Source organism: Bombus terrestris, chromosome 6 (genome assembly GCF_910591885.1).
Source record: "Bombus terrestris chromosome 6, iyBomTerr1.2, whole genome shotgun sequence".
Classification (NCBI taxonomy): domain Eukaryota; kingdom Metazoa; phylum Arthropoda; class Insecta; order Hymenoptera; family Apidae; genus Bombus; species Bombus terrestris.
This window is the reverse complement of record NC_063274.1, coordinates 1,259,161-1,275,462: the sequence shown is the minus strand read 5'-3', so window position 1 is coordinate 1,275,462 and position 16,302 is coordinate 1,259,161. Positions and strand designations below refer to the sequence as shown.

Below are 16,302 nucleotides of genomic sequence, written 5' to 3'. Positions count from 1 at the left end.
TTCTCGCTCGGCACGTTCCACGCGTTTCTTCGTAACCGCGTCCAGATCGTTCGATCGCGAACGCTTTTCCAAGGAAGAAAACCGACGGCGCAACCTCGTTGCGAAAATCGCGTCATCGCCGAGGAGGCGAGGCGGCGCGTCGAAGGGTATCGCGAGAAAACGTAAAAAATAAGAGAAAAACGGGTGAAAGGTGGAGCGAGAGTGGGAGCGAGCGCGAGGGAAAAGGAAAGAAAGAAAGAAGTAGGCAGCGAATAGGTAGGTAAGAAGCCGAGGTAAGGAGCTCTCTTCCCATCATTAGGCCGTTTGGTTGCGGGACCGCCGCAGGCTTTTACGTAGGTGTTTATTTATCGTCGGAGGCTGCACGCGGAGAATTAGTACCGGTCCGTATAATCTCTATTTGGAGTAATTATCTTACAAACGTTAATGGATCTTCCGCTCGATCGAGTCGGAACGTAGGACGGGTCGTTTCGATTCCGTGCAAGTTTCATGCAGCCGTGTCCAAGGCGGATAAACGAGCGCAGGAGAGAAATTGCGCCACGGACGAGAGCAACGAGCCCGATGAAAACGCCAGCGGAATGTTTCGAATTTTAGCGACGTATAGGCGTGTAAATATAATCGGCGACCCAATAACCTCGCGGCGACGTTCATGTAGGTCGATATCTTGGCTGTCACCGCCAACCGCCAGCGTTCCCGTCACCGCGCCAACGACCGGACGGGCGATCGCGTCGTTTCGACCGACACGCGTTTCCACGATTTTACCGTGATCGTCGTCGGTGAACTTGGTTCCGAATCGCGGCGAGTTCACTCGGAACGGCGATCTGCGAACGAAGCTACACGCGTATGAATGGAAAGTTGGAAATGTGGCGGTCCGCTCGTCCGAGTCGGCGAGCCGATCGAGCGTGACGCGCCAAGGATAGGTCGTATCGTTGAATCGCGTGAAATTTCTAAGCCGTATGTCATAGCAGGTAATGAAATTCCTTTCTGCGCGCCGTTCCGTGCGCGCGATCGTCTTAATCAACGCGCTGTCATGTCGCTACGAACGAGAAGAATTAGCATTTTAAATCACGCGCTCCGCGGGTGCTCTTACTCTCCTTTTTCTGCGAAGCGGCCCGCTCCCCTCGCGTTCGCATCCACGTCCAGCTCCGAACCCTTACCCCTGTCATTCCATCCATTTCCTCTCGCGCGCCTTCATCTTTCCATCCCTCTCGGCCTTTCGTTTTCAACTGTACGTCGTTTTTGTAATTCGTTTATCATCGAACGCGTACGGAAGATTGATCGTCGTTTCTCGATGTTTATAATTATTTTGAACGATGCTCGGTGCTCGACGCTCGTTGCGCGTCGCAACGCAGACGGATATTCTTCTGAAATACGGACGCGCGTGCTCGTGTACGCGTTTTCAGCCAGCCAGCCGATGCATCCTCCTCCTTTCCTCCTTTCCTCCTTTCCTCCTTTCCCCCCTGCCCCTTTCCTCCTTTGCCTCTTCGCTCCGTCCTCGTCTATTTCGCTTTCCTAACCTACCCGTCCCCGTTCCTCGTTCGGCCGTCACGGGCCTAAGCGCTGACCGTTCTCCGTCGAACCGCGCGCGTCAGCATCATCAATCCACGTCCGACGATTTCTCTATGGCCGCGCGGTCGTCTCCGCTTCTCGCGTTTCGTTCTCGCGCACCGTCTTCGATTTCGTGGAGATCGCCGGCTCTCGCGAGGCGAGACGCAGCGCGCGAGGACGCGCGACCAACAATTTTTTCCAGCTCTCGATCCGCGATCACGGCTTTTAAACGCGAACACGTTGCTCGATCGTTCGATCGACGTGGACTTTGCTACGTGACGAACACCGACCGTCCCGTTTACGATAACTTTATCGAATTGTTGCCGAGCCGTTTTTTTCCGCGAATTCGCGTCGATTCTTCTTTCGAAGCGTGACGAAACTGGCAATTCTCAACGACGATAACGAACGTTACATCGATATCGTTACACCGATGCGACACCAGCGCTCCGCATTCCACCTTCGATCCGACGCGTTCTCCGTCATCTAAACGCCGTGGTTTCTGCCGCTCTCCTCCATTTTCAAACAAAAAATCCACGCTCTCGATAACGCGAACGAGTATTCGCAACTGTTCGCGGCGATCGCTCGACCTTTGACTAGCTGCGGGAAATTACGAGCCGTTGCCACGATACGAAGAATTTTGCGATCTCGATAGACTTCGTGAACGACGTTCGTCGGATTTAGTCGCGAGAGGAGTAATCGCGTACTCGTACAACTTGATGCTTGACTTACGAGCATCGTTAAGTCCGTAGGCGTTATCTTTGCGTTTAATTCGACGTTTGCAACACGTAGTTACGAATCTCTTGTCCTCATTCGTACAGTTTTCGAATCTTTTTGCCGTACTAATCGGATACTCTTGGTACTCTTGGTACCGATCGAACCAATTTTAGAATACGATCGTCCCACTTATCGTCGTCGCCGACGATTTTACCGTTGTTTCTCGTCTAGAGTCGATCGGTCGATTTTCCTTCCGCCTGCCGCTTTCGCGATATCGATGTACCGACGATAAACGAAAACCGGCGTGGCGTCCGGTTAACCGGCTGAACGCGGTCTGCGAATTTTCCGCAAATTCTTTTCCGCTCGAGCGAGCCACGAAACGAGTATCCGTGTTCGGGCCGGCTTGTAACGGTATCGAGTCGGCGTAACATCGGCGGACTGTACGCTGAACTCGCGAGCCCTCTGTGCGCTCGGCGATGGATCGGTAAACGAAATAACAGAGTCTCGCTCGTTCGAATCGCTGGAACGATTTAAGCCGGCATTTCGCTAACTGGAAGAAACCTTCGGGTGGTTTAACGATCGTAGAAATCGGTGATTCGGTACCGTACGAGTGGCAGAGCTGTTAGAACTCGTAAACGATGTCTCGAAAGGGTCGAGCCTGAGGTTTTTTTAGTCGGCGGCGATGCAGGGTGGCGAGAAAAGGAAAGAAAGCGGAGAAGAGAGAAGCGGCTGAAGAGGAAAAGATAGGAGAGACGCGGTATTCGTTGGCCGCGGGGCGGACGTTGGAATTCAGGCGTTGCACAGCGGGGTGTCGTTGCTCGAACAGTCCCGAAGGAAAAATAAAGACGCAGTATCCGAGAAAGGATGCAAAGGGGCAGAGAGGCAGTGAAAGAGAGGGGTTAGGTGGAAGGGGGTTAGCGGGGGGAAGGGGAAGGGGAAGGGGAAGTTGCGCGAGAGCGCGATCGTGCGTATGCACTTACCAGAGGAAGAGAGAAAAGCAGAGAAAACGACAAAGAGACAGTCACGCGTACTTAGGTACGTACCGTGCAAGACGATCTTCCCATCTGTCTGCCTTTCCTCGTCGATTCTCTTTTCGTCTCTTTCGATGCCTTTCGCAGCGAACGGTATTCCACGGACCCTGTTTGCCTAGAGCGGCGTACGGCCAACGAGGCTTCGATCGAAATGCCTGCCGTGGCGATTCCGTCCTTTTCGTTTCCTTGTTTACGCCTGGCTACGGTATCCGGTCTCGCGCGTTCATCTTTCCACGATATTCGCAGGCTCCTAGATTTTCGACTTTCCAACAGGGTCGTCCAACGACAGCGGCGATGCTGGATCGCGCGAAATCGTAACGGGATACGCGGAAGCGTGGACGGTTTATACGGGGGAAAATCGGCGACGGAAAAAGCAGCTCGCGCGAACACGAAGAAGAGGATCGAACGATTGACGTAGTTGGTTCGTTTGTTGCAGCCGTACAAAGGGGTCGAGTGCCACCGTCGCAGCCATCGCTACCAGGTTTGCCGGGACAGTTCGCCCTGACGAACGGTGACGCGGTCGCGTGTGCCAACTTGAACGGTCATACTTACCTCTCCTCGTACATAAGTTTGCTGCTGAGGGCGGAACCGTATCCGACCTCGCGATACGGCCAGTGCATGCAACCGAACAACATCATGGGAATCGACAACATCTGCGAGCTCGCGGCGAGATTGCTGTTCTCGGCGGTCGAGTGGGCCAGAAACATCCCGTTCTTCCCGGACCTACAAGTCACCGACCAGGTTGCCCTGCTCAGGCTAGTTTGGAGCGAGTTGTTCGTGCTAAACGCGAGTCAGTGCTCGATGCCACTGCACGTGGCGCCGCTGCTCGCCGCGGCCGGTCTTCACGCTTCCCCCATGGCGGCGGATCGCGTCGTCGCCTTCATGGACCACATCAGGATCTTTCAGGAACAAGTGGAAAAGTTGAAGGCGCTTCACGTCGACTCCGCGGAGTACAGTTGCCTCAAGGCCATCGTCCTCTTCACCACAGGTAAAGCAACCGCCCTAACTCTTTTCGATATCGACGTAGCCTCGATTCGCGGAGGTTTCGATGCGGAGATGCTCGTCCCGCCGGAGTTGACGGCGCCGGATCCAACGGATACCGGATAGGCCGTCTTCGTCGTAACTGGCGTGGCGTCCGCGCGCCGCGATACCATCGGCGCGACGCGGAGGACGGCCCTGTCGCGACGTATCACGCGCGACTCGTGCCGCTCGATCCTCGACGAGCTTAGAGAAGCTCGGAGAAAGGGGACAATGCTCGGCGCGGCGTGGTTCCCGCGGCCGATGGCAGGGCCGCCGGAAGAAGTCCGATCGCGACGGTCTCTTGACGCGCGCCGCTCGTTCGTAGCTTCGTCTAATCGACGGCAACCGATGTTATCGCGACTCTACGGCTACGGCTGTCATCCGAACCGCGATTCCCGTTCTAGCCCCGGACGAGATTCGCCGACGCGAACCGCCGACACAATACCCGCTCGCTCGTCCACGTTGCGTCGCGCGTTCCTCGTCCAACAACCGAGACAATGCTCGCTCGTACCTCTGCGCTGTCCCTTCGATCGTCCCGTCTCTTTCTCGCGATACGTCTTCGTTCGCTCTCGTCCGCGATTAGTCGGAAAATCGCTCATCGATCGTCAGTGTCGCTTACGACACGCGAATAAAGAGTAGTCCGTTGCCGTTAAGTTTCACCGACGGACACGTTGTCGTCACCGCGTTTCCCATTGTCGCTTCGTAATTATCGTAGCGTCGGTCTACTTATCGTTTCCGCCGTCGACGCGATACTACAGCTTCGTTGCAACGCGTGCTATTCTCTCGACTTGCACGGGAGTGGCCGGTCGAAGAATCGAACAAACGCGGATTCCTCGCGGACGGAAACGCGATCGCGCGCGGGAACATCGCGCTCGTTCGATGGACCGATAGATCTGCGTTGGGTGGCCGAACGAGCGTGTCCGCGAACGATCGAGCAGAAGGACGAGCGGAACGAACGCACACGCGTTCGGGTTTTAGGGGGAGCACGAGGTCGGCCCATGCTAAACCGTCTCGTTGTAGATACGGGACAACCGACTATTTATTATCGTGCTATATGGCCGCGCTTACCTCGGTTTAGCTTATGCTAATGTCCCGTTTCTCGAGCTTTCCCCTTCCACCCTTGCGTGCTCGTGCTGCCCTCTTTTTCTTCTTTTCCTTCGCCACGACGAAGGACCCGCTTCTTCTTCCCCCTTTCCCTTCCCGAACGACTCTTGTTTCTCTCGTACGACGGACCCAGCGTGGATCCCTTTGCGGTTCGTGGCACGCGGGACCCACTTCTCTCTGCCATCCTCCGGTGTCCGAGCTCTCCTCCGACTTCGAGATTCAGCGAGATACCTACCCCAGACTCCGACGCTGCACGCTCCACGCTCGATGCATACCGTTGCGTAACTCAGGCGAAATCTCATCCGGGCCGAGCCGGATTCTTATCGCGATTCGCGATTAGTTCCGTTTCCATTCTCCAACGCGCCGTTCCTGTCTTCGCCGGGCAGTATGCGTATTTTCACGCTCGTCGAAATATCGTCGGGATCGATGACTATTTCGAGGAGCAATCGGTGTCATTTTTATGCCTCGTAACCGCGAATCACGCGTCTAATTGTTCGAATAAAACGGTGGAACGGGGGCACGCTACATAAAGTACGTTTAGTCGGCTAGATCGACTACGTTCCAGCGGTTCGGCTTTCTCCCGTGCATACTCGGTGACGCGAAAACGCGTAACGGGCGCATCGATCTGATCTCGGTCTCGACGCGTTCCAAGAGTCATTCCTGCCAGACGTTCTTCGACGGCGAACCGAATGGCACGTTGGGGCGAAAAAACGGCGCTCCATTGGAAAACGCGACTTCGGTACGCTTCGCGCCGGATCTCCTCTCGTTCCGGACCACCCCGTAGAGACATGCAAAGTCGCGGCGCAGATATATTTATGCGGCAGGGCATTGCGGCGAGGTACGATACCTACGTGTATCTCGATGGGAAACACTCCCACGATTATGTGGCGTACGATGCAATTTTGCCTTTGCCTCGGCGAACCGGTGAGCAATCGGCGACCCACGTATTCGCTACTACGCGCTTTTGGCTTCTACTTGGCGTCTCTTGCGATGACCGCGAACCTTACCTCCCTATCAACGACATAATTAACTAACGGTATGTAACTTTCGACCGCGAGAAATCTGTCGGACGCGATCATAAGTACGCGAGTATAAGTTGCTTCCAGTAGGCCTCGATATCCGTGGAATAGCGGGCGAAAGACGGCGCGATACGTCGGTCGTTTGGTGCCACCGTTTCGCGTTCTAGAAACGTTCGAACCGATGGAAATCGCGAATGGATTTTCGCGCGGCGCGAACGCGCGCGCGACGACGAGGAGGCTAAAGAGCACCGCGAAGCGGACTCGCAAACGGGGACACCGCGGAGACGACGCGAGGAGAAAGTAAGAAGGATCGTGGCTCGCTGCGACTCGGCGAACCGATATAAGCAAGCGACTAAGTACGAGTACGTTCTCGTTGGACGAGACGGTCGGCGGGGGGTAACCGGATTTCGAGCGGTTAGTCTCTCTCGTTGAAGCCATTCCAGCGACCTGGCATAGAGACGCACGACGGCGTTAATCACGCCGAAACCTGGAGCATAGATCGGCGTGGCTGCGAAACGTCGAAAACGTTCGGAGACGGATCGCCGAAACGAAAGGCTCGGCGAGGAAACGGAGGTGGACCCGGTCGGAATGTCGGCCGGCGGCGGATCAAAGTGGAAGCGAGGAGAGAAAGACGAGAGAGACCGGTAACCCAAATCGAAGGGAAATCCAGCAGCGACGGGAATAACGCCCGTGTCGTCGGAACACGAGAGCGCCGATGATCGCCTAGCCGCGTTTCCGTCACTGTAGTCGCGTCCCCGATCCTCCCGGCGTATTATTGACGCGTTTATCGTTGTCGTTATTATCGCCGTCTGTCGTTCGCGCTCACCTGTTAACCTCGGATAATTTATCGACGCGGCGAAACCGTCGGAAGGGAGGGAGGGAGAGAGAGAGAGAGAGAGAGAGAGAGAGAGATGGGCTGGAGATGGAAGGGACGCGACTCGACTCGATGCGATTCCGCGTTCTTCGCATTCTCCGCGTCACGGTCTAATCAGCCTCTGTCACTGCGCCGACCGGGCTTCGCGAGAACCGTTCGATTCAACTTGGGAGCGGGTCGATTCCCCATCGAGAAGGCTTGATAAATTCATCGAAAATTGCGAAACGACTCTGGCGATTGAGAAAATCTATACATATATATATATATATATTGTATATATATATATATTTATGACGGATGATATGGTATTAGTCGAGGACATGTCCCCATTAGCGTACATAAGCGTAAACGCTTTTGATCTGAATTTCTGAAACGACGCGAGTTGGCAGTATTACGTGTTCGATTCGCAGGCTGCGAATTAACCAGCGAGGATGAGTAGCGGGATGGGGGAGCAGTGCTCGTGTGAATCTGAAAAGAATAACAAATCCAGCAGATTTAACGAGGATGGGCCGTGATCGTGGTCGGTGACAGACATACTCCGAGGCAATTTGCAAATGTACGACGAACCTAAGAAAACTGTGCCGCAACCCTCTCGATCGGACGTATATATTTTAACCGGTTCGGCGATCGGAATTTAGTAGAGACGCTGCTGGATTTGCCAGAGCGGAAGAAAATCACGAACGAACGCGCTGTAGGTATAGCGGGCGCGAAAGAACGGAGAGAACGAAACGAGGAAACGAGAATCGAAGCGCAAAGGGATGAGTCGCGGAAAGAGAGGGCGCGTTATCTGCGAACCCGGGACCACGAGTACCGAGTCGCGGTCGGTTCTCTATCGGGCGCATTGTTGCTCGGTGTCGAGTCGGGGTCGCGTCCCCCAACCCTTGACTTTGAGCGTTACCCATTTTCCTTTTATTATCTGCCCTCTTTGCATCCGCGCGTCGACGTTCCGCATCGCGCACGCTCGCTATCGCTCGAAACGCATCTCGTTCGCGAAACCTTCGTTCCTTCGATTTTCCACGCGGAACGAAACGCCACGCCGCGTTTTAATTACATACGTCGTCCCGTTCGTTCGACGATGCACCCGTTTTCTGAATTTTCTCCGGTTCTTTACGCTTTTCTCCGAGTGGCGGAGAAAAGGGGAAAATTGCGAGATCCGGGTGGTGGTGGAACGGAGGGAATCGCTGGAACAGAAGCGAGAAACGGAGGAAGAAGTTGACCGGCCGTACGATCTCCGTGGTCGGTCGCGTAACCCTTATCGGCGTATCGCAGGGCAAAGGGTTGCCCCGGTATTAGAGTAAGCCACGGTATTAACCTCGGAGTTTAATATAAACGACGACGGTAGCTGGGACAAGGCGTCGTTTCGGGATGGCGAGGGTGGCCACGTGACCGGCGGACAATGCGAGCCGCTTATCGACGTCCTCGGCCGAAACGAACCCTCGCGGCTCCTCCTCGCTCGTACGTACCCCTCCTCGGTTACCAACCCCCCGACCCTAAGCCCCGAGTGCCGCGCGATCACCGAGCCAGCCACGCTTAACCTCGTACCGCGGTATTACCAGGCCGCTGCTCGGCCGACACCTCGCTTTTCCGTCCGTATTTCCGTCCTTCCACTGCCCCGAAAACTCGTTCGACCGTGATATCGGCCGGCGACGCCGTCCGCGAAACAAAGCGTCCATCCTTTTCACCGATTGCAGGCTAGCGCGCCGACCAAAGGGTGAATCCGCGAGGCTGCGCCGGAATTTCACGTCCTTTCGCGTCCTCTTACCCCCTCGATCTCCGTCGGTCCGCCGATATCTCGACGAGCGTACGCCGACTTTCGTTCGCTCCGACCGATCGCGATCCGAACGCTCCTTTTTCACCTTTAAACCCGGTTTAATTTCGTTTCGTTTTCTCGATCTATCCGTGGTAATGGCGTTCTTCCGACGCACCTCGCGAGCCACCGAGTCGCGCGAAATACGTGGAACAGGCTCGTGAGCTGTTGAAAGGACGCGGGGATCTCGACCGAGGATGGACCGAGCGTTCTTTCGTCGGAATCGGCAGGCGAGAAATTGGAGAAAAAAGTAGAGGAGGGAACGTTGGTCGACGTCTGTCGGTGACGGAGCACGTTGCCCGGTTTCGTCGAACGGTCGACGCAACGCGAACAGAAGAAGACGGGATTTTATTTAGGCGCAAGCGTGTTTTATGGCCCCGTTTGACACGGGATGCCGTTAAATATGCGACAGACCGTGCGCGTTTCTCCCCGTCCCGTCGGCCAGCCTGCCGGCACACCCCACGCGTTCTTCCCCTTCGCTTCCTATTCTCGCCGATGTCTCTGTTATCGTTCCGAGGATCCTTCTATTAACGAGTGCGCGCCGCCGAGGCAAACACGCAGGAATTTCGACGTTCGAAAGACTCGTTGGCGCGTTTCTTCCACTTTCGTTCGCGCCCGACGCTCTTTCTTCGAAGCAGCGCGTACCGCGAGCCGCGAGTCGAAAGACGAGAGGCGAAAGGCGAAAGAAGAAAAGCGAAAGAAAGAATAAAGGCGCCTCGAAGCCGCAGGTCGCGGTTGTTTTTTCCACGGATTCCCGAGGTCGTTAGCGTCGTCGAAACGGCTCTAAATTAAGAACGAACGCGGTCCGAATTTGTTGCGCGTGCCAATTTGCACGTTCGTTTGTTTGGCCGATCGAACGAAGCGGAGGCCTCGAGAAATTCGGCGAGAGTTGGCCGTTTGGCGCACGACCGGAATTCGCAACGGAATGCAGGATTGGCAAAGGTGGGACGTGGCGAGGCTGGAATTTAACGCGACGCGAGTAAACGCGGGGCGAGTAAAAAGTGGATCGAGTCGCGTCCACTGTGGCACGGAGTAAAACGCGGAGGGGCGAAAGGACGAGTGAATCGAGTGGCGGCTAAGATAGCGGCGCGGCGTGTGGGAGAGGAGCCGTTGGCGGGTGCACGCGTGGCATTCCTAGTCCCACATGCCGAGCGTCACCGTCGGAACGTAGTGGAACCGCCACCGCTTCCACCACCAGACAATATCGCGCATTCACAGATTGCGCTGTCAGGCGGTCGAATAATATTCGGGGTGACACGCCATGTATCCGCTATGCGGTACGCCGACTGGCCTGTATGAGTCAGCATCCCCTAACCGCGCCAACGCTGCCACGCCGCGTCGCTCCGCACCGCGCCACACCGCTCCGGGCTGCCACTGTAAGGGAGGGGGTCGTCGTCGTCGGTGGCGAAGAAACCGAGGCAAGAAAGGGAGCGACAAAAAGAAAGATCGAGGGTGAGAGAGAGACGCGGCGAGGAGACAGAGGGGAATCGGTGGAAAAGGGAAAACAGCGAGGGAGGGAGAGACGAAGCGCATCGGGGTTCTTTTTCGGTTCGAATCAGGAACGAACGAAATCTCGTGCTACGGTACCACGTGTCCGTGACCGATCCAATTTTTTTTCTCCACGCTTCGATACACGGATACTCGCTCGCACGCATACCATGCCCACGCTGTTGCGAGCAGGCGCCCGCGTTCTCGTCTCAATCAGGAACATCTCGAACTCGGTATTGCCTTTGCCAACGAGATTCGTCACGCTCCACGCGCTTTCAACCTTTATACCGTGTGTCGTCTTTATACCGTCGCTCGCAACTCGCTCGTCCTTCCAACCGAACCTATTTATTCCGCGTAAGCGTCGCGTCATCTCGATACGCGAGTTCTTCTCTCGACCGACGATCACCGCCAAACATCGTACGCGTAGAAATCGCGAAACCCCGGAGACCGACTGCCTCTTCTCTTTCTTTTTCTTCTTCTTCTCCCTCTTCTGCTGTTGCTCGTCCCCCCTTCCCCCTTTTCCCCTCCATTCACTTCCCGTTCCTCGATGCAGGACTTTAATTAATCCGATTTACATCGAGCCGCATCGGCCCTCCACGACCGTGACAGAACCCGGTGCGCATACCTTCCGTTACTTCCTAATGGGGCACTCATTAGGAGGGAAATAGCCTACCGAAAACGTCCATGCTGCTGAGAATTACACGGACCGCTCGCGACTGTTACGCCCGAGGACGAAAGGACCAAAGGACGAAAGGAAAAGAGAGAGGGGGGGGGGCGCGACCGGTCGAAAAGCGTAATGTAATTAAAACGCGCGAAAACGAGCGGGTAATTGGCGATGACCGCGACGAACGAGTACCAGCCAGGGGAAATTGGAATTCGTCCGCGGGCAGCGTGTAACTATTTCGATGATCGGTCGAGCGAGCGGAGGCCACCGTCCGCGACCGGGATATCCCTCGAGTTCCGCGCCAGTGCTCGGAACGCGAGGCTTTCGGCGGCGCTGAAGTGTCAGGCCACTGATAAGCCAAAGGCATTAATTTTACGGGCGGACCCCTTTGCTCGTGCCATGCTCCCTATCCAACTAATACAATTACGTTATAACCCCGTGCCGAGTCGATCCTCCGCAGCCCCGACGTCGTCGTCGTCGTCGTCTCTCTCTCTCTCTCCCGATCTCGCTTCCTTCTTTTCGCTCCCTTCCGGTCGCTCGCCTCGAACGCGCCCTCGTTCGTCCTCGATTTTCTCCGCCGCAAAATTTGCTTAGCGAGACGGACTCGCGGTCGACAATCGAAAACTCGATCGTGATCTCGGTGAAACGGCGGCGGGCCGACCGCGCGCGCGCGCGCTACGACGCTTTTTCTCGCGGTCGAGTCGGGCCACGAGAACCGACGGTCTACGGAGTTTTTGCTATCGCGTTACGGAACGGGCGTATGCTAAACGAGCTTACGACTAATTCCCGGATGAGATTCTGCGGGACGAACCGCGTCGAGTCCCGCGGTCTTGAACGGGATTACGCGGCGGACGAGACGGCGTTGTTCGAGCCGGGAGAAAGAATCGCGTTCGTTTTTATCGGTGTTGACGCGAGACGATGTTACGCGAAGAAACGCGAAAAGCACCGCTCGATGCTCCGAACGCGTCTAATTACACGGTCACCTTTTTCGCGCTCGTTCGTTAGCCGTGGCGCGGTTTCGCTCGCGTCGGCCAGAGATACGGTCTCTCGATCGTCGCGAAAATCACGCCAAGAGAGTCGGCCGAGGGAGAAAAAGAGAGCGAGCGCGTAGAAGGGGTTGGAGGAGAAAGAGGAGAGAAGGCAGAGAGGACAAGCGGGTCGAGCGAGGGTTAAATAATCTGATTAGCTGGTCTCACTGACCGTCGAGCGAAGTATGGAAATGAAGGGCATTCATTGGACAGCGGCTAGTACATCGACGGTTGCGGGGATCGCGTTGCGAGCATCACAGGAGGGTGTCCGAAAAGGGTGACAAAGTTAGCCGGGGGCTCGTTGCGACTGCGTACACCGAGGCGTACACGGGCCGGTAGACTCGCGACAATTAACTAACGAGCAGTTGACACAACTTATCAAATCGTATCGCGTCACGAAACCAACGTCACCGCCACCAGTGGCGCGGCGCGACCGTGTTGTTCGCTTATTTCACCGGGACTCGGTTTTTTCGTCGCGTACGCGCCTCTTTCGGTGGCCACGCGGAGGAACGTCCGGTCCGTGGTTACGAGGACGAGCTTGGCCACGACGGAGCCGTGCTCGTGTCACGCGTGCAACGAGAGATGAAAACCAACGCAACGGCTAAACACGGCGGGAATGTTACGGGCGTGCAACGTCTCAGGATTTTACCGTGGATGCACGCAATTCCATAATCAGCCGTGCGCTCGAAACACGCATCGCTGGCCATCGGCACCCGTTACCCGCCTTCTTTTCCCATGCGGTTCGATAAACTGGTTCTCTTTTCGTCGCTGTTTCTCGCTTCTCGCTTCTCGCTTCTTCGTTTCTCGCTCGCCACGAGCCTTTGCTCGTTTTTCCCTTTTCCTTTCCCTTTTCCACTGCCGCCAGACGCTCTCGTTCGCTTTGGCCGTTTGGCGAAAACTCGTCTCGTCCGTTCGACGAACCGTTCGTGCTTCTGTTTGACTTTTTAAATATTCGCCAGAGCGGCCGCGAACGCGCCAAGGATCTCGTGGACGAACGTACGGACTCGTGCGAAGGAAAGGCAAGAAAGACGAAAAAGAGCGAAGACGGAGGAAAAAGAGAGACGCGCGTGTCGCGGAGGTACCGTAGCGCGTACGTAGGTGGGCTTGAATGAAAGCGCGAGAGTCAAAGGCAGAGCGAGAATGACGGTTAATCGTAACGCGTGGCACGCGGCACTCGGCACTCGCCGTTTATCGAGTTTCGCGGTCGTCCCGGCAGCGACGAAACGGCATTTTCCACTTTCGAGTCGGCCGTTTCCAAGTTAATCTAAAAGCACCTTTCTTTTCCGCAGAGTACCGCGCTCTTTCGACGGCCCGTTTTCCCAGTCGCGAGATTCGGCCAAACTCGAAACCAACGTTCCATCTATCGACCATCTATCTCTCTCTGCTTCTCCGGCTACCGAAAGTCGGAAACTGGCCCGACGACTAAATTTTCCTCTCTTTTCGGCCTCGCGCGACTTTCCCCCCCGTCGAGTTCCTTCGAATCGAACGGCTCTGGGAATCGTATCGGTACGGCGAAGGTTCATCGCGCGGGACTATGAGTTCGAATAGGTTCGGAACCGGTAAATCGTCGTGCGGGAAAGACTGGAAGGGTGGTGGAGCGAAGAAAGAGCGACGCGCAGCGAGAGACAAAGAAGGAAGGAGAGTACGGAAGGTAGAAACGAGGTCCCGGGCAGTCGAATATCGTAGCTGCTTCGTTGGTTCGTCCGTCCTTCTCTCGGAGCGTTCGCTCGGATCTCTCGAGAGATCCGAGATGAGAGGGCAGGCCGACTGGGATCCCGCGAGTGGATAATTATTAATCGTTATTTTCGCCAATCACGGCCGTTTATCTCAAAGCACGCAACGCCAATTATCTATCGGCCGTTCGACCGGACGAGGAAAGACGAAGGAGACGACGTCGAGTCGAACGCGAGGAGAGAAAAGGAACGCGCGGCGAAATGCCGAGGAAAAAGGACGAAGCCGGAGAACCGGTGAAACAAAGAGGGTAGAGAGCGAGGGCGAGAGAAAGAGGAAGATCGACTGGATAGGACTAGCTAGCGCGGCTCTTACGTCGTTTAGCCGTATTCTCCTCTTTTCGATGTTCTCGATCGCCGCGAGTTTCACGCTGCTCGGCCAGATACATCCGGTTCCATCGCGTCGCTCTGCCTCCCGTTCCTCGTCCTCTGTCGCTTCGCCTGCGTATCGCACGCTCGAAAATCACGATCGCCGCACGAAAATGCTCCAGCGTCTAAGAATTAGAAACGTATCGGTGTCGTCGTCGTCTCTTCGAGAGCCGGATCATCGAAAACGCCGATATTATTATCGCTAGCATCGATGCCACCGAATTGCGAGGAACCTTTCGCAGAGACGATATACGGTTATTTATTATACACAATTATTTGCATACGGGAAAATGTCCCATTACGGATCAGAGTTACGATACTTTGGAAATTTTGTCCGAACAGTACGCACTAGTAAAATAATCGACTCGTATCGATTGGGATAACGAACACGAAGGCTCTGCATAATAATTTCTCCTATGCCGTCGATGGGTTCGCGTCTAAAATTTATTGGAAATCAACCGACGTTTCCTGAAGGGGTAACGCTCGAACTTTGTTATCCGATCAGAATGAAAAATGTCGCGCTGCTAAAAATGCCAAAGATCTCGTCGATGTTCGGGCTATATCTCTCCTTGTCACACCCGAGTTCCCGCTGCAAAAATCTGACTGGAACCAACTATACCGTAATTACTCGGAGAAGTTAGAACGCGACGTTTCTCTTAACGTCGAGACTTTTTCGAGTCGTGTCGACTCGACCAAATATTCCAACGTCTGCTATACCGAGTACAACGAATTCCCAATATTTGAGGCAGCTCCGCGTCCTAATAAATAAATAAACGAATAGACAGATAGTCGCAAAGTAACTTTATCTTTGATAAGCAAGAAAGAAGCGAAGAGGAGCGAAAAGGTGTTTTCTTGCGAGGGAAGAAACGCAGAGGCCTTCGAAACGGCGGTTGCGAGACCCGTGGAAACGACAGCGATACACGCTCCACTTTGCTTACGAAGCCAATCGTTCGACGTCCGCCGTTCCTCTGACGCAAAACGTCGCGTGATTTCGCAACGCGAATTCGCACGCGTCGCTATTTTTATCGCCTAGTATTCGTCACGAGTCGCGGCCGATTTCGCGGTACCCGTGGTGTCGCGAAACGATAAACCGGTTCGTTTTTTCGCTCGTTTCGATCGAGAAACAACTTTTCGTTACGCCCGTCTTTTCGACGGCGTAATTTTTCGAGCGAGAACGCTTTCTCGTTCCGGCAGTGCGATCAGCGGCAAAGAGAACCCGATGAAACTTGTCACTTAGCCGGCAGGACGAAAACCCCTTTTGGGCCAGGAAGGGAATCGCAAAGTTGCGAAGTAGCGGCGCCGGCCGGCGTTTGTTCGACTCGAAACGAAGTTTAAAACTCAACCGCGCCGCCAATCTAATTCCGTCGCGGATCCAAGTTTCGTCGTTCTTTGGTGCTTTCGTCGCCGAGACGAAGAAACATCTCGTGCCTAGGGACGAGTTTGCTTTCGAACGAAAGTCAACTCTGTCGGAGAGTGGCTCGATCGAAAGTCGAAAACCGTGGTCGTCGCTCGAAAATTCGGTACATCGCGTTTTCGATTCGAAAGAAGCGGATCGGACGACTCGCGAAACACAGCGAACTCTTCCGGGAATAAACGGGCGAGGATAAAGGATCGGTCGTGGCGATTCCCAGCTAGGTATTACGAGTGAACGCGGCCTATAGAGAGCAGAGCGTCTTTGAGCACGTCGAAGAGTTTCGAGCACAATGCGAACCGAACGAGATCTCGGGACCGCGACACAATACCGGGCGGACGGACGCGCGACTGTCGCTCGAATAAATATCGATCATACCGATGCCAAAAGGAAATATTATTTTCATATTCGGTGTGCACGTTGCGTCGCCTTTTTGGGACGAACAGCTGTCCGCTTGCACGCGGGGACAATGCGGTCGCGTAATCCAATAACGGCCGA

At 55.2% G+C, this 16,302-nt stretch overlaps 1 protein-coding gene across 3 annotated transcripts in view; it reads left to right on the top strand.

Moving 5' to 3' along the window:
- Positions 1 to 16,302, top strand: part of LOC100650869 (steroid receptor seven-up, isoforms B/C) — a 52,553-nt gene that overhangs the window by 20,222 nt on the left and 16,029 nt on the right. For all 3 annotated transcript variants that reach the window (XM_020868033.2, XM_012319391.3, XM_048406397.1), the window contains one exon: positions 3,727 to 4,278. In XM_020868033.2, the coding sequence (XP_020723692.2) occupies positions 3,727 to 4,278 (552 nt within the window). The remainder of the gene's footprint in view (positions 1 to 3,726; positions 4,279 to 16,302) is intronic.